This window comes from Conger conger, chromosome 2, assembly GCF_963514075.1.
Source record: "Conger conger chromosome 2, fConCon1.1, whole genome shotgun sequence".
NCBI lineage: Eukaryota > Metazoa > Chordata > Actinopteri > Anguilliformes > Congridae > Conger > Conger conger.
The window spans coordinates 32,770,688-32,791,377 of NC_083761.1; the positions used below are offsets into that span (position 1 = coordinate 32,770,688).

General features: G+C 40.0%; 1 protein-coding gene across 3 annotated transcripts in view; it reads right to left on the reverse strand.

The window, feature by feature from the left end:
• srcap (Snf2-related CREBBP activator protein) overlaps positions 1-20,690 on the reverse strand; it is a 153,077-nt gene that overhangs the window by 70,287 nt on the left and 62,100 nt on the right. For all 3 annotated transcript variants that reach the window (XM_061231270.1, XM_061231271.1, XM_061231272.1), the window contains 5 exons: positions 19,944-20,120; positions 19,059-19,234; positions 9,335-9,512; positions 7,710-7,846; positions 1,308-1,477 (listed from right to left, as the gene is read on the reverse strand). In XM_061231270.1, the coding sequence (XP_061087254.1) occupies positions 1,308-1,477; positions 7,710-7,846; positions 9,335-9,512; positions 19,059-19,234; positions 19,944-20,120 (838 nt within the window). The remainder of the gene's footprint in view (positions 1-1,307; positions 1,478-7,709; positions 7,847-9,334; positions 9,513-19,058; positions 19,235-19,943; positions 20,121-20,690) is intronic.

Sequence of the window (20,690 nt, forward strand, 5' to 3'; positions counted from 1 at the left end):
AACACTGATGCCAGTGGATGGTGTGGGGATGCTTTGTGGCATCAGGATCTGGACTACTTGCTACCATTAAAAGAACCATGATTCTTGCAATGTACCATAAAATGAAGGAGAATGTCCAGTTATCGGTCAGTGAGCTGAAGCTGAAGAGTAACTGGGTTATCCAGCAAAACAAAATCCAAAGGACAATCAACAAAAAAAAAAAAAAAAGCAAGTCACATCAGATTCACTGAAAAGAAGCTTGAGTGTTCTAGTCAAAGTATTCACATGACCCCAAGAGAGATGATGTGGCAGGACCTGTAACGAGCAGTTCATGCTCAAAAACCTACCAATGTGTCTGAATTAAAGCAGTTCTCCAAAGAATGACTTAAGTCCTCCACAGCGATGTGAAAGACTTATGAAATTATAGAAAGCATTTGGTTGCAAATATTGCTGCTGAAGGTGGTTTAACCAGTTAAGTTAAAGGGGGCGGGGCGGCCTGTAGCGTAGTGGTTAAGGTAAATGACTGGGACACGCAAGGTCAGTGGTTCTAATCCCGGTGTAGCCACAATAAGATCCGCAAAGCCGTTGGGCCCTTGTGCAAGGCTCTTAACCCTGCATTGCTCCAGGGGAGGATTGTCTCCTGCTTAGTCTAATCAACTGTACGTTGCTCTGGATAAGAGCGTCTGCCAAATGCCAATAATGTAATGTAATAATGGGCAATTACCTTTTCACAGCGGCGATATGGTTGTTTGAAAACCTTTTCCATTAAATAAATGAAATAATTTTTTTTCTTTGGGTCTACTCTGGTTCCCTTTGTCCAATAAGACATTATGTCCAAAGATCTGAAACCACTCGGTGTGACAAAAATGCAACAGAGGAAACCAGGAAGCTGTATGGAGGACTGGTCTTGAACATCAATTTCTCAACATATTTAAAATGATTAAATGATAGATATAGATATTAATAGATATCCAATAAATGAACTATTTTCTTGTTAATGACTATACCATGAAGTCTGAAACTAGTGGGATTTGGACAAACATGGTGGCACTTGTAATACTAATTTGTTTAAACCATGGTATTGACAGTGAGACAAAACCTGGTAATCTTTAAATGGTGCTTCTCATTTCACCCTGAGTTTCAATAAAGGCCTTAGTGAAGTGATGCAGTCAAAGCACCCCACGCAGTATCAAACGCAAACTTGAGTCTGATTAGAAATAAGATAATATTCTTTGCCCCAAATCATCTGAGAGATCACTGCAATATGGGAGAATAACCACTCTAAATTCTATGAAAAGCCAAACCCAAATGGTCCACCTGCTTCTCACCTGTTGAAGTTGAGTAAGCTCTGCCAGCGCTGTGATTTGAAGTTCTTGATGTTTTGGGCCTCATCCAGAATAAGGTATCGCCATGATTTCCTCCGAAAGGCCTGGTGATCTTGCAATACCAGTTTGTAGGAGGTGATGCACACGTGGAATGCATTCGGCTTTGTCCAACCCTACAAGAATGGGCGAGAGTACACATTAGGATCTCATTCCATCATGTCAAAATGCACAAGGCCCATATGCTCATTTTGGATTTAAGACATTCAGGCTTACTTCTAAATGCAGAAAAGAACACCATGGGTTTTTTAAAAATGAGAAGTAAAAGATGACCATAATATAATATACTATAATATGCAATGCCTGCCCCCATAAATGACAATTTAACATCAACCATGGCAAATTTCTTTATTCGTTTACGCTTCTGAAAAATGTAATTCCTCATCACTATGATCATTATCAGTCAACCATGGACAATATTTAACTTGCATTCACTCAAATAGAAAATAAAGAATGAAAATAAAGTAGCCATGGAAAACATGGCCACTAGAGGCAATACATTTACAGCATTCACATGCAAGCTTAATACAAATGGCAAACCGAATAACCATTGGATCTGTTCAAATATAATTCGGCTGAGTACATATAATTGGCCCATTTGATATACATTTTCTAAAGTGTCCAGATTTTGATGCATCATTAACGAAAGGGACCATCACAGAGGAGGCAAGATTCAGCATTTCTCCTATACTATAAACCGGATCCATAATAGCTAATGCACTGTCCGCTCTCCCATGAATTCTTGCAGGGGTGCACCAAAGTAATCCACTGCGCATGCAGCTATTTTTGGGCCCTGATTGGTTTAGGGACATTACATTACATTACAGAGCAGACACTCTTATCCAGAGCGATGTACAACAAAGTGCAGATCAACACAGGGACAAGCGAGATGAGGACCCTAGAGTGAAGTACGGTTCCGAGTAACCTGATAAACCACTGTTATTAGTAGTAGTAATATTTCACGAATATTTCTGCATGGAATATACTTTACTTGTAGATGCAGTAGTGTAATAGAAAAACAACAGACCCAACAGTCATGACATGCACGCTGCTTGTTCTGAGTAATTGACTCATTCATTGAAAGGGGTGTGTTCAAAATAATAGCAGTGTGGAGTTTAATTACACAATTCATTCTGTGAAAACACAGGTGTCATTAATTGTCCTTTATTAAGGAAGGGAAGCAAATGTTTCACACATTGTTATAAAATACATTTCCTTCTGAATTGCTTAGTAAAATGGGCCATTCTACACATTGTACGGAGGAATATATAAAGTGCAGCAAATTATAGGATGCTCAGCTATAATGATCTCAAATGCTTTAAAATAGCAACAAAAACCCAAAACAAGCAAAAGAAAACCAGCAACTGCTGTTAAAACAGATCGAAGAATAGTCAAAATGGCAAAGATTCAGCCATTCACCAGCTCCAGAAAGATCAAAGATGATCTACAATTACCTGAAAGTGCTGTTAGTCAGAAGAGGTTTGATGGAAGCGAAGCTATCAGCAAGAAGCCCCCGTAAAGCATCATTGTTGAAAAAAGGGCATGTGCAGAATCGGTTACATCGGTACAACCATCTCTGACCAGTATTTGTAATGTATTTGTAGAGAAAATGGGTTACCCCCATCTGTGTGTAAGAAAAGTCTGTATAACTTCAGCTCATCAAAAATCTGACTACAGGAATGTTATTGAAGTGACTAAAAACATTTACATATTAAGCCAGAAAATTTGACAACTGCAGAAAGTTTGCTTTCTATGTAAAGTAGGAGGCTTGACTGAATATTAATAGCAATTTCTAGCGTTATGGATGTCAGACATCTGAAATTCACTGTTTGACAATTTACTTCCCAATCAAATTTTATCATCACACATTTGTTGTCATCTGATGTCATCAGTCTTGACATTGAGAAACCCATCTGAAATGGTTTTGAATGTTCTCAAGTTGGCTGCCAAACAGCATTGATTTCAATGCTAACGGGACAATTTAAGCATTTTCCCGCCTACATTTCAAAATGGACCGTTTGGGACATAATAAATTTAATTTGGAAGTAAGTTTATTTTTACATGATCAGGTTGACATGAAATACTGTGGAATTGCCCTGTACTATTTTATGATCTTCTGGACCTGTTGCTGTCCGAGGATAGCTGCAAGGAAAGGGAGTTTGGGACAGAGGAAGTGGGTGACAGGCAGGTGGAAAATGCAAACACCTTTTTTCAGGATAAAAAGTGTTGCATAGTTTACTAAGCAAAATGCAGTATTATACACCTCACAAGACCCATTATATAATTTAGTTTCCATGTGGCCTTTTGGAGTCTTCAAATGTCTGCTTAGATTAGAAAAGAACAACGCAGAATGCTCAATTTTGGTTATATTGCCCTCAGACTTAAAAGGGAATTTCTCCAGTGTTGTGACAGCTACAATAATCTATATCACTTTCACTGTGCTTTGTTTTAGTAATATTCAGAGTACTTCTGAATCTTGGAAAGCAAACCCCAAGGGTTATCTTTCAGCTCATGTCAAAAGAAAAGTGGCGATACTTAAGGGGTCAACAGAAGGAAGAACGGCATTAACGTTGATTGGCTAGCCGCTTTGGATAAATAGGAACATTCAAATATAAAAGCGACAGATGTGTTTAAAGTAAAATCTGTTTTCATAAAGCATGAAAGCTCAAATAATTTATTTCATGTTGTAAAATACAGCACTCTTTTAGCCATTCAAATTTGAAAATATCCAGACCTGCCTACTATTTAACCTACAAAGAATCTATTAAGTCAATGTCAGAAGTAAATGTTACCCATATGCAAAAGTGATCATATTCTTCTTTTACAAACATTTTTTTCAATATCCCATAATAGCTAATGATAAACATATGAAAATGAAATAAAATGTATGTTGCTGATTCATCAAATGAAAAACTTTACCCAGTAGCGTTTAATAAAAAGCAGTGAGTGGAGGTAATTTGCACAAGGCCATGCATCAATTAAGAAAGGAGTACACAAGTACCCTTTTCAAATTTTTTGTAAGCACTCAGAGAAAGGATGTCAAACGCACATCCCAAAATGCATTAACGTGCAAACAGCCTGTAGTGTAGTGATTAAGGTTCAATTGCATCCCTGGTATAACCACGATAAGAAGCTGTTTGGGCCCTAGAGCAGGGGCCTTTACCCCACATTGCTCCCCTACCATAAATCACTTTGGATAAAAGAGTCAGCCAAAGAACATGTAATGTATTGCTCTGCCCCAAACATGCTATTCCGCAATGAAAATAATTAGGCTCCTCCACAATGCTTGGGACAAAGACCCATTATGTCTCGATTTGCCGCGGAATTTGCCACAATCTTAGATTTGGAATCACACAACGATTTCATAAAATATATATACACATTTTTTTTTTTAGTATACATTTTGGTTTCACTATTCACGTTTGCAGTAAAACAGAGGGGTACAATTAGGGCTACATGACCATTAAAACAAATTGCGATGGTGCCCAGTCATCAGTTTACATTAAAAAAAACCTGGATGGTTGACCTGTAACTGAAAGATCTAAGGGAAGGAACTTCACTGGTGCAGCTGTAGGGGATCTCCCTCCTAAAAGCATGATAAACAATCACAAGTCAAAATCAGACTCAACCTTGATGAGCGGGCCGGTTCCTCCAAAACTCTCGATGATTTATGCTAAAAGTGTATCAATATATCCATATTAAAGTATGATATGTACCCTGTATAGTTTCAAACGGATTAACTGCTAAATTGTGCTAGAATTACAGTGACCCATATGAAACCGGAGTTGAATAAAGAAGCCAGCTGGTGGGGGGGGGGGGGGGGGGGTCAAGGACAGTCAAGGACAGTGGGCAGAGCGAGCTGTCTGATATGCCTGTACAGCTGGTTTCTCCAAAACTCTCGATGATTCATGGCAGAAGTGTATCTATATACAAGTGACTTATAATCAATATATCACATGTATGCTGCTGCTTGTTATCAAATCAAATGAACCTAGAACATTCATTATAGCTGAGCCTATGAAAACGCAAGAAACCACATGAAATGAGAGCAAAGCAAAGACTGATATGTACATTTACTCACTTAGAAGAGAATAGTAATCAAATGTTTGGTATGTCTGTATATTTACAATGATTTAATGCTCATAAGTTCATGTTAGAAAAGTGACCCACATGTGAAAAAATACAGAGTGACGTGTATGCTCAGAAAAAACCATGGATGACGTGCGTGTTAGCAAGCAGTTCGCGAGGGCGGGGGCGCCCTGAACTTTGTACAGAGCTGGCAGAGCATAAGGACCTTTGGCGATTTGCCACAATGATGTTTGCACCTGTTGGGGGGAGGAGCTTTGGGAGGAGTTAAGATAAGAACAGTGTGGGTGATTTGCTACAATGAGGTTGTAGGAGGAGTTGGAGGGTGTATAAAAAGGGTGTAAAAATGACACTTGAGGTCCATTTCCATTTTCTGCTGAACTGGTCCGGCTTTATGCACTTGTGCTAAATAAAGTCCAATTTTCCTGAAGAGCTTGCTGCCGTGGTGTCTTTTCCCTCGTGAAGATGTTTTTCGACAAATTGGAGATTGGACTCTGTCGTTTTCCTAAACACGACACAGCAGCCCTCTGCATGCCCTCTGTAGGACTAGGTTGCACCAGCTTTACTTCAGTTCGTAGTCCAGTTCACTGTAACTTAAAATCCTACTAATACTCTTGATTTGTGCATTAAAAACATTAGAGGTGACAAGGTAAATAAGCTGACAACGTAACTAGCTCACAGTCCTATAGCTTACACCTCCACTCAGCAGGTATAATCTCAATCATTCAATAACGGTAAAACATTTTCTGCACACAGCATAATCTTTTGGGGGGAAAATGGCATTGTAACACTAATCAAGTAGAGGTTTCATTTATGGATATGATATTTCAGTAGCGATCTACCTAGCAGAAGATACACAAGTAATCATGGAGCCACAAAGCTTTTTGTTGTAAAGTAGCTCATAGCTCCCTAGTATGGACTTTACCCTTGGAAAAACAGGTCCTTGGAATTTTCAGCTCACTGGTTAGCTTGAATGTGAGGAGTTATAATAGGGCGTAAGCTTACTTTTAATGCATTCTAAGTGATCCGAATAAACTATACAGTCGCCTCAAAGTATTGGAACAGCAAAGCCAATTATTTTGTTTTTGCAATACACTGAACATTTGGGGTTGAGCTAAGATGAACATGAGACAAGACTTCAGAATTTCAGCTTTTATTTCCTGGTATTTACACCTAGATGCTTTAAACTACTTCGAACATAGCACATTTGGTATCAGACCACCACATTTTTAGGGGTAAAAGAACCTGTATTTCATTTAAGTAAATTAAAGTAAACACTTAATATTCGGCAGCTTATCCCTTGCTTGCAATAACTGCATCAATTCTGCGACCCATTGACATCACTAAACTGTCACATTCTTCTTTTGTGAAGCTTTTCCAGGCTTTTACTACAGCCTCTTTCAGATGTTGTTTGTTTCCAGGGAGTTTTTCCTTCAATGCCCTCTTCAAGAGGTCGACTTGGCCAGACTAAAACCTTCCACTTTTGCTCCAGAATGAAGTCCTTTGTTGTGTTGGCAGTGTGTTTTGGGACATCGTCTTGCTGCATGATGAAGTTCTTCCCAATTAGTTTGAACTAGGGACGTGACAAATCAGTTTTTGTAAACTGTTACCATCCCATTTTGAATTTAGAGTTGTATAGTGTTGTAGTTATAGAATGATAGGTTTAGCTGAACTCTACTCCAACTAATGTTAGATATCACCCAAGACATAAATAGGCTTCAGACTTTTTGCACAGTGTTGCAGATATAAATTTAAATGAATAAAATGGCCATTTTTGCCCCATCAATCTACACTCAATAACACAAAGTGAAAAGACATTTAGAAATTTTCGCTAATTATTCAATCAAAAACTGAAATTGTAATTTAAAACTAATTGCTGCATTCTATAAAGTTTTTTTTATCCGAACAATGGTGTATAGTGTCTTATTTTAAGAGACTGATTTTGTAACATTTGGTTTCATAATCTTTATAGATAGCTGTGCATGCAGCAATCAATGTGGTAATGCTGGCCGGGCACCAGGCCTGCCAAAAAAAAAAACAAAAAAAAAAAAAAACACTGGCCTTTCTCGCATTAAAACAGCATTGTCACCAAAAACCAAACATTTTTTCAGGAACTCCAGAAATGAGTAAGATTGTTGATAGAGGTCAATTGGACATATCAATTACAGCCCATCACACGAAGATTGTAATTTTAGGGTTTTTAATCTTTAAGTGTTTCCTCATGTTTTATCATTTTATAATGATTTCTACATTGATACATACCTGTCTTTTCAGTTTACGCTCCTTCTGGCTTCCATAGTAAGTGAGAATCTTGAAACCAGGACACCAGCGCTTCAACTCCATCTCCCAGTTGAGCATTACGCTGGTTGGTACAATGATCAGATGAGGACCCCAGTTACCTAAGAGACATGACAATGATAATGGGAGAATAAGGGTTTTTTTTTTTTTTTTTTTTTTTTTTTTTGCTTTTTAAATGAGCAGCTGTGAAAAGTGTATTACGGAGGTTAGAAGCATGCATGCAAGGCAAATATGGCAAGAGCTCAAGGCTGAGTGTGGACCATCCTGCAAGGGGCAGGACACAATTGCTGTTGTCACCCCCATATCCTTTGGGTGAGACATTGGCTCATGAGGTAAGAGCAATCGTCTGGCAGCTCTGGCTGGTTGCCAGTTTGATCCCGACCTGGGTGTGTCAAAGTGCTCCTGAGCATGACACCTGCACCAGGCCATAACCTGATTTCAGATACCGGTGCATCAAAAAAAAAAAAAATCATATTATGTAACAGTACATTTTTTTCGTTATTTAATTCAAAAAGTGAAACTGGGGTGTGGTCGCCTGGTCCGTTCGGTTCTGAAAAAATATTCGCTGCTCCTTTTTCCGGGTGGAAAAGTTTGTTGCTGTGGTTTGCAGTGGTAAACTGATGTAGCGTTCCGCGTACACTAGTTTCTACTCGCTATAGGGCACTAAGTTACCGTGAGGTAAACTAGCTGTGTCCGTAAGCCTGGTGGTGTGCTGTAGAGTTCAGCCTCAGAGCAGATGAGGTGAAGAAAAGAGGGTGCGTCGAAAAAGAAGGTTGTTGAAAAAGGGGGTTTCCCAAGAGCATGCCTTGCTCTTATACAGGGAAAGTTCACTGCTCCCGCCATTTCGGGATTGGCTGAACCGAGCTAGACGTCATGCAGGGTGGACGTCGCGGAATTGTCCTGAGGGATTGTGGGAAATGTGGTCCCAACATCAGCAAGGGTGAGCTCACAAATGCTGTGGAACAGTGCTCACATTTACAACCTGGTGGTGTGTGAGAGAAACAACTATAGATGTCTTCTTTGGCCAACCAGCCCCTTTACAATTACTGAGCTCATCAGTGCTCTCTTGATGATGTTCCAGTTTGATAGTTTACATCAGTAAGCCTATCGTTTTATTTATCAGCCTGATATTAGCTTCCTTGACGATAACTGGCACAACTTTGGTCCTCATGTTGACACATGCCAATAACTACAATGGCAATCAAAAGCCTAGAATCAAGACTCGATACTTAAATCACTCTGCACTGAGGAAGCGACTGAGTACACCTGACTAATCAGAAACCAATGAGAAGCCAACTGTCCAATTACTTTTGGTTCCCTAAAATGGGGGGTGACTATCAAAAGGCATGCAATTCCTACACAGATCACCTGATATGGATGTACATATCAAATTGAAGGTGACATTCTGCATTTTAACCTCATTCATAGTTTCATTGCAAATCAAATGTGCTGCAGTAGAGCCAAAAGAACACTGTCCAAATACTTACAGACCTCACTGTAAAAACAGCTGTAATCCTCACTCCACACTCAAAAATACAAAAGTTGCACTAAAAACACAAAAAAAGTAAATATATAAAAAGAAAACTTACCTTTTTCACAGGCAAGATGAGCCAACAGGGCAATGGTTTGGATAGTTTTTCCCAAACCCATCTCATCAGCCAAGATACCATTCAGCTTCTTTTCATACATGGTAACCAGCCAGTCCAGGCCGATGTGCTGGTACTCTCGCAGTGTGCCATGTAGGAGGAAAGGAATGGGCGTTTTCACCTGCAACAGCAGGATGATGGATGTCATGTCAGGAATGAATCTAGAATTGTGCATATGCTCCTAAATAAAATGTTTTTTTAATTTATTTATGTATCTCAAAAGTGAAGACGTCTCAGCTGGTTGAGTGCAGTGCTCCGCTCACCTTCTGAAGGTAGTTTTAAAAAGTAGAACTTGTCGTCATAAAAAATAAAAAATAAATTGAAAAAACCTGCACGTGTATTTCAAATACACAATACCTCCAGAGTTGCTGTAAGGTGCATTTCTTCACTTTGAAGGAGGTAGGGTACTGACTCCGATAAGCCTCAAGTCTTTATGCTAAGCTAACACGTTAAGCCAACATGGAAATTGAGTCAGTGAATGCACAAAAATGAAAATGAAATCGAACATCTCATCTAAGTCCGGGTAAGTGGGAAAAATATTTCCCAAAAACTTGAAAGCACGCCAACTTCTTTTGGAGCTGACAGAATGGGTGTTGCACAACATTATCCTCTTCCAGTGAACAAACAAATTAAGGATACAGCAAATCTATTTTTTGGTTCATGGGAAGAATTTATATCCAATGCTTCCATTAACCTTTTCATCCATAGGATCAGCTGGTGGGGTCACTATATAGATTACACACTTTTATTCTGGTCTGGCAATGAAGCAATTTACTTATTTTTCATAATTATTTAAATTCTATTAAATTGAATAGTCTGCAAAAAATACATTTTCTAGACTTGAATATCTACAAGGGTGATGGTCAGTCACACGTATTTAAAAAGGACAACACATTAAGAGCGGACTTTTTTCCCCACCCAGTTCACATGAAAAACATCTCATTCGGTCAATTCGAGAGAGCAGAGAATCTCCACAGGATCGGTGACAGGGGTCCAGATTTCTCTGCACAAGTTATAGATGACTAAAAGGCTTATAATCTTATTTCACAGGCCCGAAAAAATCCCTGTCACTTAATCGCACCGACCAAAGACGAGATTATGAGCACTCTCTGGTCTTTTTTGTAACTCGCTTTAGCAAACAAGCGCAACACAAACCAATTTGCTTGTTACCGATATCGAACTGGTATTGTTTTATAACTACATATGTAGTCTTCGCTTGGATAATGAGCGATAGTATACAGAGTTTCAGTGATAGCTTGTCTGGAGAGCAGTTTGGGCAGCTATGCCAAACTCTGATTTTTCAACCAATAAACTTGTATTATTGTACAGCTGTACAATGTTTGGTACAATGACGGCCCATCAACTGTATATTTTGAAACCCGAATTTAAAGACTATAAACACCGGCAGAGGTTGAGTCACCAGTGAGCCTTTTTCAATGATAGGAAGGGATTATCTATGGTCTTGTAACAATGTTTTAACACAAAAGTTTTACCTTTTGTACTTTAAATGTGGCAATTGCAATCATTGTGATAATGTTAAACCTGGAAAGTAATGTATTGATTTTAAAACGAATTGTATTTATAAACAAAACAAATGTATCAATTGCAAGACAGCCTGAGTGATCGGTTTTTCCACAGGATTTGAATTTGAATTTGAATTTATTTGTTTATAATGTCGTGGACAGTCCCCATTAATGAACTGTAAACAGTAAATGGAGCAGCTTTAGCCTACATGACTAATTTCCAGCTGTAGTCCCCGGCCAGTTGACAGTAGGCTCCCTAAAATACATTAGTTAAAAAAATAATAAAATTACAGTTGCAGCAAGCACAAACAAATGGAGCAAGACATACAAACATGTCAAGCAGAATTGGAGCAAGCACAAACATGCGGGGAGACAAGACATGCAAGCACAAATGGCAGCAACATCAATGCAGTACATGAGATAAAACAGTACAAGGGGACAAGGGAAGAGCAAATAGTCATAGCAGACATACAGACACAGCAACATACAGACATAATAGCGTACAGACATAGTAGCATACAGACACAGCAGCATACAGGCACAGTAGCATCCAGACATTGAAACACACACAGACATATGCAGGTGGGTAGCAAAGATGGAGGTGTACATAACACACGTCACATCTGACAGAGATTAATGTATGCAGAGGTAGTTATCGCAAAGCCATGTTTTAAGGTGTGTTGTAAAGGTGGAGTATGTATGTATATTTTTTATGTAGGTAGGTATTGAGTTCCAGTTTTGTATTGCTATAACAGAGAATGATAATTGACCAAATGTACTTTTCCTAAATGGGACTAAGTCGCCGCCTCGTGTGGTGCTTCTGGTGATCTGACTGGTATTGTTACATTGGATTATGAATGAGTTAAGAGGAGGAGGAGCAGTGTTATGCAAGACTTTGCAGACCAGGCAGATGTTTTTGTATTTGATCACATCTTCCCAGCTCAGAAGTTTACGGTTATTTAGGATGATACAATGATGAGAGCTGTTAGGCTTCTGGTCCAGGACTTTAAGGGTTTGCTTGTAGAGAATTGCTAGTGGTTTGAGTGATGAGCTGTTAGTTTGTCCCCAACTTGTCAAACAGTATGTCAGATGTGACATAATTATGGCGTTCATGTATAATTTGGCAGCATTAAAAGGCATTACATTTCTGATGTATTTAAAATTAGTTAGGCTAAACTAGACTCTTTGGCATACTTTCTTAATGTGTGCTTTGAATGACAGATTGGAGTCAATAATGATACCCAGATATTTAAATTGTGGCACAATGCTAATATTTTTACCTGAGATTGATATATTGGACACGGTGTTACATTGTCTTTTAGTGAAAAACATTCCTACAGTTTTATTTACGTTAAGTTGAAGGCATGAACGGTTCAGCCAATTTGTGATCTGATCCATAGCTGTGATGAGTTTGGCAGCAGCCAGATGTTTGGTCTTGGCATGCACATATATTACAGTGTCATCTGCATATAATTGTGTTTCAACATCAGGGCAGACAGATGGCAGATCATTAATATATAGGCTAAACAGAAGCGGGCCAAGTATTGATCCTTGAGGTACACCGGTGCATAGGTTAAGAGCTGATGAACGGTGGTTGTTCACAGAAACATGTTGGCTTCTACCAGTTAGGTATGACTCAATCCATTTGAGTGCTAACGAGGAGAAGTTAAAAGCAGACAGTTTGGCAATAAGGACCTTATGGTTGACTGTGTCGAAAGCTTTGCGAAGGTCTAAGAACACAACACCGACAACACCTCCTTTGTCGACCATTGCGCGGACCTTCTCTAAAAAGAAAGTTAGCTGTTTCAGTGGAGTGATGGGCCCTGAAGCCAAACTGCATGGGATGGAGATTAAATGGACCATTATTTAAGAAAGAAACAAGCTGCTCTGATACCCACTTCTCAGCAACCTTGGAAATCAGAGGTAAAATGCTGATTGGGCGATAGTTGCATATGTTCTGGGGATCATCTGACTTGAATATGGGAGATACAATTGCAGTCTTCCAGGTACTTGGGAATGTCCCCTGTAATACTGACAGGTTAATAGTTTGGGTGATAGGGGGGACTGTATTCTTTCAGAGATTTAAGCATTATAGAATCCATACCATATTTATCCTTCGCCGTTGAGGTTCTAAGAGAATTAATGATTGCTTGAGTCTTAAGTTCAGAGATGGGTTGAATGCTGAAGGAAGGCTTGCTTTCGTCAACCTTAATAATACATAGGAGACTAGTTATTTCACATTTCTGCCGAACTTGAGCATGCATGCCTGACTCCAGAGTAACATGTAAATGCTCAGAGCAATTTAATACTGTTCAGAAAAACTGTGCCATTTTTATGTTTTAAAAGACTTAAAATAGCGAAGAGTGTGTCTTAAATCAGCACAATGAAAGTGGGCCTTTCCCACACAGAGCAAACACTCACATGGGGTGAATTCACTCTTAGTTCAATAACCATCTACACACTTAGTCACGTAACACAATGAGGGAGTAGGAAGCTGAGCGTGTCGTTCCGCACCGGTCTGCTACTTTCATCCGATTAAAATATAAATAACCAGGAAATAAGCGCTCGGTTTCGTTTATGAACAGTTGTGGGGCCAAAATATGTCTAAACTATTGAAGACACTAACTTGTGGAGACATAACACACTTACGCTCACAAGGGACTGACACTATGCAGGTCCAAGATGGAGGCGATGTGACCAGCGACGCTGGTGATCACCAACCCGAGAATATTGGCCAAGATATCGGCAACATTTATGCAATGCTAATGAAGATCTCCAGTGATATGGAGGGCCTAGCAGAAAGAAGTCGCACCACAGCGTCGGTGGAGACAAAACTATCCGTTTTAATCACAAGAATAGATGAGGTTGAGAAAAACGAGTAGAATATCTCAAATCTGCTGAGAAAAAATGGTAGGATAATCCACCGTCTAACAAGAAAGACGTCGAGCTGATATGGGGAAAAATAGAGGATATGGAGAATCGCTTGCGACGCAATAATGATCGTATTATCGTAATTCCCGAGGGCAGAGAGGGAGGTGATGCGGTGAAGTTTTTGGAAGAACTGATTCCGGTGCTGTTGAATACAGAATAGTCAGATCAGGAGTTTCTGACCATGGGACTTTCTTAAATTGAGTGCAAGATAGCCTAGCCTACTTTGTTTTAATTTTCTCTTCCCTTGGCGCTTATGAACATTAATATACAGACACTGGTTTTGGCTCATTTATTACAGTAGCAGAGCCTGCACAGCAGGATGAGTGAAGGCCGAAAGCCCCTCAAGGTTTTTATGTTTATTGTGTTTTGTCATCACTACTCCGTAACTGACATGTGCCTTGTGATACGTCGGGTTTCATTAGTATTTAGGCAGACATGTCATCTGAGTTAAGTTCTATACGTCTTTCCCTGTGGAATGTTAATGGGTTGGGTAACCCAATCAACAGGAAAAAGGTTATGACTAGTCTTAAGACAACATATATGATGCGGTGTTTCGACAAGAAACACATATGTCCTCAGTGGAGTCTCAAAAGCTTTGTAGAGACTGGGTTGGTTATGTGTTTTACAGTGTGGGTTCCAGTAAAAGTAAGGGGGTAATTACATTGATTAGTAAACATTTGCAATTTAAATGTCTTAAATTAAAGATAACTCAGGGAAAATTATTATTATACCGGCAGAAATACAAGGGCAAAAATGTATTTTGCCTAATATCGATGCACCTAACAGGGATGACCAGACATGGGGGGTTCGATCCCCCGCCCGGGCTGTGTCGAAGTGTTCCTGAGCAAGACACCTAACCCCCAAATGCTCCTGATGAGCTGGTTGGCGCCTTGCATGGCAGCCAATGTGTGTGTGTGTGTGTGTGTGTGTGTGTGTGTGTGTGTGTGTGTGTGTGTGTGTGTGTGTGTGTGTGTGAGAATGAGAAGCATCAATTGTACAGCGCTTTGGATAAAGGCGCTATATAAATGCCATAAATGCTAACCATTTACCATTTACCATTCTAAGGGGGGATTTGAATCCATTAATGGACCCGGTTCTGGACCATACCAAGGCCCTCTTGACACTGCAGAGGGTCTGCAAGTCTCTGGGATTAGTGTACATTTGGAGAATTCTGAACCCTTCTGGGAGAGATTATACCTTTATACCTTGAATCAGTGCATAAAGTTTATTCTCGGATAGATTTTTTCTTTTCTTATTTCTAAATAAATCCTCTGTGGGCCGTGCAATAGGTAATATCATAGTTTCCGATCACGCAAGTGTGCTTAGATCTGTTACCTTATTGTGAAAGAAGGCGTCTTCATTCATCCTTTTTACTGGAACCAACAAATATAGAGTGGTTAAGGACAGAGCTGAAAGTTTACTTCGAGACTAATTGGTCCTCTGTTTATTCTATTTGTGTAGCATGGGAGGCCCTTAGTTGTAATTAGGGGCCGTATTATCCAACATACTTCATTTTGTAAAAAGATTAGTGTATTAAAAACTGCTGGAATTGGAAAATAAAATTTAAAATGCCAAAACAGAGCTGAAGAAACTAATATCACATACTGACCACTGTGAATTGACCAAATTAAAATATAAATACAACAAATTATTATCCCAGAAGGTTGGATTTAATTTATTCAGGGCAAGACAAACTTATTTAGAGTTGGTGACATCTTCCACCATACCTGCAATTAAAGCCCCAACAGGTGAGGTATTAACTGCAATTGTAGACATGAATAAAACTTTTAAAGACATCTATACAGACCTTTATAGCTCAAAGTCTAGTTCTAGTGAGGAGGAAATTCTTACGTTCCTCGAGGCACTAGGGTTACCTAAACTGACAGAAGAGCAAAAATAATGTATTGACTCAGATGGAACTAAGGAGGAACTTACTGAGGTGATTAATGGCTTGCCCCTTGACCCGATTCTTTTTTTAAGAACTTTGCATCAGAGCTTGTTCCATCTATGCTAGAGATGTATAAAGAGGCATTAGAGAAGGGTACATTGCCACCAACTTTGAGGCAAGCACTGATCAGTCTGGTTCTAAAAAAGGTTAAAGACCCTCATGACTAAGGATTATCGCCAAATTTCTTTAATTCAGATGGATGTTAAAATAATTTCTATGCTCCTGGCAAATCGGTTAAACAGGGTAATTACATCTTTGATCCATATGGATCAGGAGGGGTTTATTTGGGCTTGTAGCTCCTTGGATAATATAAGACGTTTTATTGATATTATGTGGTCGGTAGCTGAAGTCCAGACCCCAGTAGCTGCTATTTCTTTAGATGCCTAAAAGGCGTTTGATATGGTTGAATGGGGTTATTTCATGAAAAATTGGAGAATTTATGTTTGGGGACACCTATATAAATTGGATTAAGTTATTATATGAAAAAACCAGAGGCTGCAGTACAAAGTAATGGGTTTATCTCTGAGTATTTTACACTGGGGAGAGGAACTAGACAGGGCTCGCCTCAGTCTCCTTTGCTATTCTGTTTAGCCATTGAACCGCTTGCGGTGGCCATAATGCATGAGACTGACTTCCCAGGCGTCTTGGCAGGCGATGCTGTAAGCCAGTCATAAGTAACATTTGGTGTCATGCGCTGGTCAGCTTGCTGACTTCCCCCTCCCAGAGCATACATTGTTAGCCCACACCTTTTGGCACACATGCCTGTGGGGGAGAGCTAGAGAAGGATTCTTAGAGGAGCCTTCTTGGGCCCCCCTTTTCTCACATTCTTACAGGTTAGAGCACAGGAATACTGGAGATGGCATAAAGATGTTTCATGATAATCCCAGGTTCTGATTGGTTCAGTGCAACTGGTGTAATGGTCTAGTTTTTGTTACAGTCTACCTTTGATATCATAACCAGGAGCCAAGGGGAAACTGGGCAAAAGCTGTCTCTGTAGAAGCCATTTGTTTTAGCTCCCTGACTAAGGTCTCACTGGTGGGAGTTTGGCGGTAAATTACAGATGGGTGACCCGTTTTTAGGGTCAAGAACTAAGGCCTAGATTTTGGAGATGAGAAGAAACCAAGCAATCTGGGGTGTCTCCTTTCCTTTCATTCACCCAAATCAGGTTTATCCAAAAGGTATATTACCATGAGAGGCACAAATACATATTTACAGCATAATGCAATTATCATGAAAACTCCCAACTACAGCATTCATAGATATGATGGGGCGGCCTGTAGCGTAGTGGTTAAGGTCAGGAAGGGCTGCCATTTGTGAGGGGCCTGAGAGCTGGGGTTTCTGGTCAATGCTGTTTAGACTACCTTTTGGGGAGTTTCGGACAAAGATAAGGGAAAGATGTACGAGTGGTCCAAGGGCAGTTGGGTCATGGGAAAAGAATCCTCCAGAACATTGGTGACCTCCCTGTGACCCCATACCTGGTCACTTCCAAGGGGGAAGACTCCGGACAAGGCACAGTGCCCTCATTTGGGCACTGCTGCCATTACACCGGTGACTACTCTCCTAGATTAAATATTCAAAACTGCTATTAAGATGGTAAATAGACCCGGTAAAACCTTGAAAACATTGACCATGTGATCCTTGTATTATTGTCTTATGTAATGGTAACAGGAATTGCATGTAAAATGGATAATCAGGAGGGAAGTTTCATGATAACTGCAACATAATAAAACATAAGGGTTATCTGTTTGGTATGGATGTGATCCGGTGAATACAAGGAATCGGATGAGAGACATTTCATACCAAATGGAGTTTAATAAACCATAGTTTCAGTAACTCAAGGGAAAACCTGCATGTCCTCTCTTGGTAATGATCTAATTTTCCCTACTTAACAACCCCAAGGGTGGGGGTCTAAATTCCAGATTTGACCACCCCTCCAGGTTGATTTATGGCACTGCCGCCTGGTTCCAAACGTATGATTTGGCATAAAAGCAAGGGAGACAGAATTAAATTACAGCCTAAATTACAACTGAATACTCAGGGGGAAATGGTGGCTAAAGACCGACTGACCAGCGGCTTGGTACATTCGTGGTAGTTCTAAACTGTGAGGCAGTCAAGTTCGGCCCATTAAAGGATTGGTGGTGCATGGCTCTTGTGATTTGGTGCAAAGGGAACCCTCTGGGCGTTACGACGCTGGTTCCTGTCAAATTAGCTCTAAGGAGCCCATTTAATGCTATGCCGACCTGGGCTCGCAACTATCAGGGCAGTGTTTTGCATGTATTGTGTTGGCTTGACCCCTCAGCCTCTGAGTTCTCCACCGAACTGAGATTTTGGCAATAATGCTACTCCCAGGAGCATATATTGAGTAATGGTGGTGTAGGTAAGAGTCGAGTGTAATCACTCCCGAGGTTCGCATATGTTTCAAACCCAAATTTCTACATTATATCTTAAATGGAGTCAGATAACGAAGGTAGATGTACTGACCCTACTGTGGAGATTCTTGGTCAGCCCAGACCAGTAAAGAGCGGAAGGCAGAGTGCTACTACTGTCTTTGTAACGTGGTTTATTCATTAGCTGATCTAGACTCTCCGCATTACTATTTAACCCCTACTAAAATTCTTCCAGCAACACCAGAAGGACAAGCACGCAAAACACCCTTCGGCCCTCGCTAAATTCCGTCATTGGGTTAGCGTGGGGTTTTACAATGCAGTGCATGAATTGATGCTCTATCCAAACGATATATTATTTGTGTCCGACCCTGGTTGATCAGTACCTAGCTTATGTATGTGTTTTTTTTGTATGTTGTAACTGTTAAATCACAAAAAAATAACTATCTACACAGAGGTTACTGCTACACACACAACTAACAAAACACTAAAATTTTTAGCAATTGAATTAGTGATATTGCAAATCTTGCTGTACTGCCAAGGACTCCGCAAAATTGGACAGCATTAACTTACTTCATTTTTCACTGTAAACATCATTTTCAACATATTTCTCTCATTGATACAAAAATAAGTACTGATTAAGATGGCATGCAGTTTGATACCATTGCTACTCTCATGGATGAAACGCAGCATTTCCAAATTGTAGATGCCTGTGTCTTCACTACAAGGGGGCGTGGGCGAAAAGATGATAAAAGCTGAGAATCTGCACTTGTGAATTGTTTGATTTCAGAGTTCAGAGCCAAATCAAGAAAAAATGTCTTTGTCCCAAACATTATGGAGGGCACTGTGCATGAGGGACGGCCAATGGGTAAGAAGATTACCTGTGTGGTGGCAAGTGTATAGCCCTTAGGCTGCAAGCTCTCAGCAGTTGCAGCGATGTGGCTGATCTCCTTAGGCTGTGGGGCAGCAGGGCCAGGGGGACTGCGGTCTCCTCCCTTGAGCAAAATCTCCATCCCTTCTCCACCTTCATCATCACTTTCTACAGTTTCTGAGTCATCTAAGGGGAGCAAGGGAAAAGAAGAGGGTAAAGAAATGGTAGGTTGGACAGATTAGGGGGAGACATTTTATACAATTCTAGAGTTCTATGAATTTATGAACAAGACCATCTGAAAACATTTTGATAGAAACCAAAAAGTGTCTAGCCAGAATTTCTGTGGTACATTCGAAACCAGACTTCATTTCCTGGAAACGTTGCAAAACAGTGCTCACTTGCACCTCTGGGATTGGATCCAGCCATTCAGAACCGTTTTCAAGTCAATGGTACAGTTGCGTTAAAAATATGAAGTCAATCATTTTACAGACAATCAAGAAAATGCAGTCACAATCTGTGTTTTTCCTGCATCTAATGTCTCCCCATGTGGCGATTTTATAGAAGTAATTGTCTATTTAGGACAATACAGCAATACTTTGTGGACGAATCAGGGACAGATTACCTCACTATCTTATGCACTCAGCGGAGCAGCCACATCAGCTCCCCTACTGCGCAGTCTCTGGCTTTAAATTGCACAACATGGCAGCCCCGGTAGACTTGAGTCTAACTGGCCTTTCCTGGTGCTCATATCAAAATAGTTCTTAAGACGTGCATAAGAAATCTGACAGGCCACCAATTAGACAGCCCACCAATTAGACAGCCATATTTAATGATCTTTGTAAGACTAGCACTGTTTAACAGCCTTTAACAGTGAAAGAAAATTCAAAGTTGATACCAGAGGTGCTGCTGCTTTGTCCACTGCTGTGGTCGCCTTCACTATCCTCCTCAACATCTCCAGAACAGTCTGAATCCTCCTCAGAGCTGGTGATGGAAACTGAGGCTGAAGGCATTTCAAAATCCTCACTGTATGCTGCTCTATACTTCTCCAACAGTTCATCAAGACTCATTTCACCTGGAGAGAAATTGAATATGTTAAACATCCCAAATCTTCATCTAAGTTACAATTAACAAACAAAATCTGTTTAACTTATAAATTACACAGAAATGATTGTATTGTTCTTGAATACATCATTTAAACATTCAGTGTATGTTGGAAAAAGTATGTGAATCCCTAGGCTGATAGCTGTATTACATTACATTACATGTCATTTGGCTGACACTTTTATCCAAAGTGACTTACAACTGATTAGACTAAGCAGGAGACAATCGCCCCAGGAGCAGTGCAGGGTTAAGCCCAACAGCCATGCGGATCTTATTGTGGCTACACCGGGGATCAAACTTCGCAAAACAGACCCACTCCAAGAGCAAGCGTACTTCTTAAGAACATAATGGTAAATATATGTGCTATATTGCAACATCTATCCGAGTTTGTCTGAATATTCAGTAACGCGCGTTGTAAGTTCCCACTCTGTTCTGAATCTCTGAACGATTCTAATTACATCACAAAATAATACTTCTGCATTTTTGTCTTGGACATAGGCTAGTCACTAAAGAGGCATTATTATTTGTAGGCCATATGATG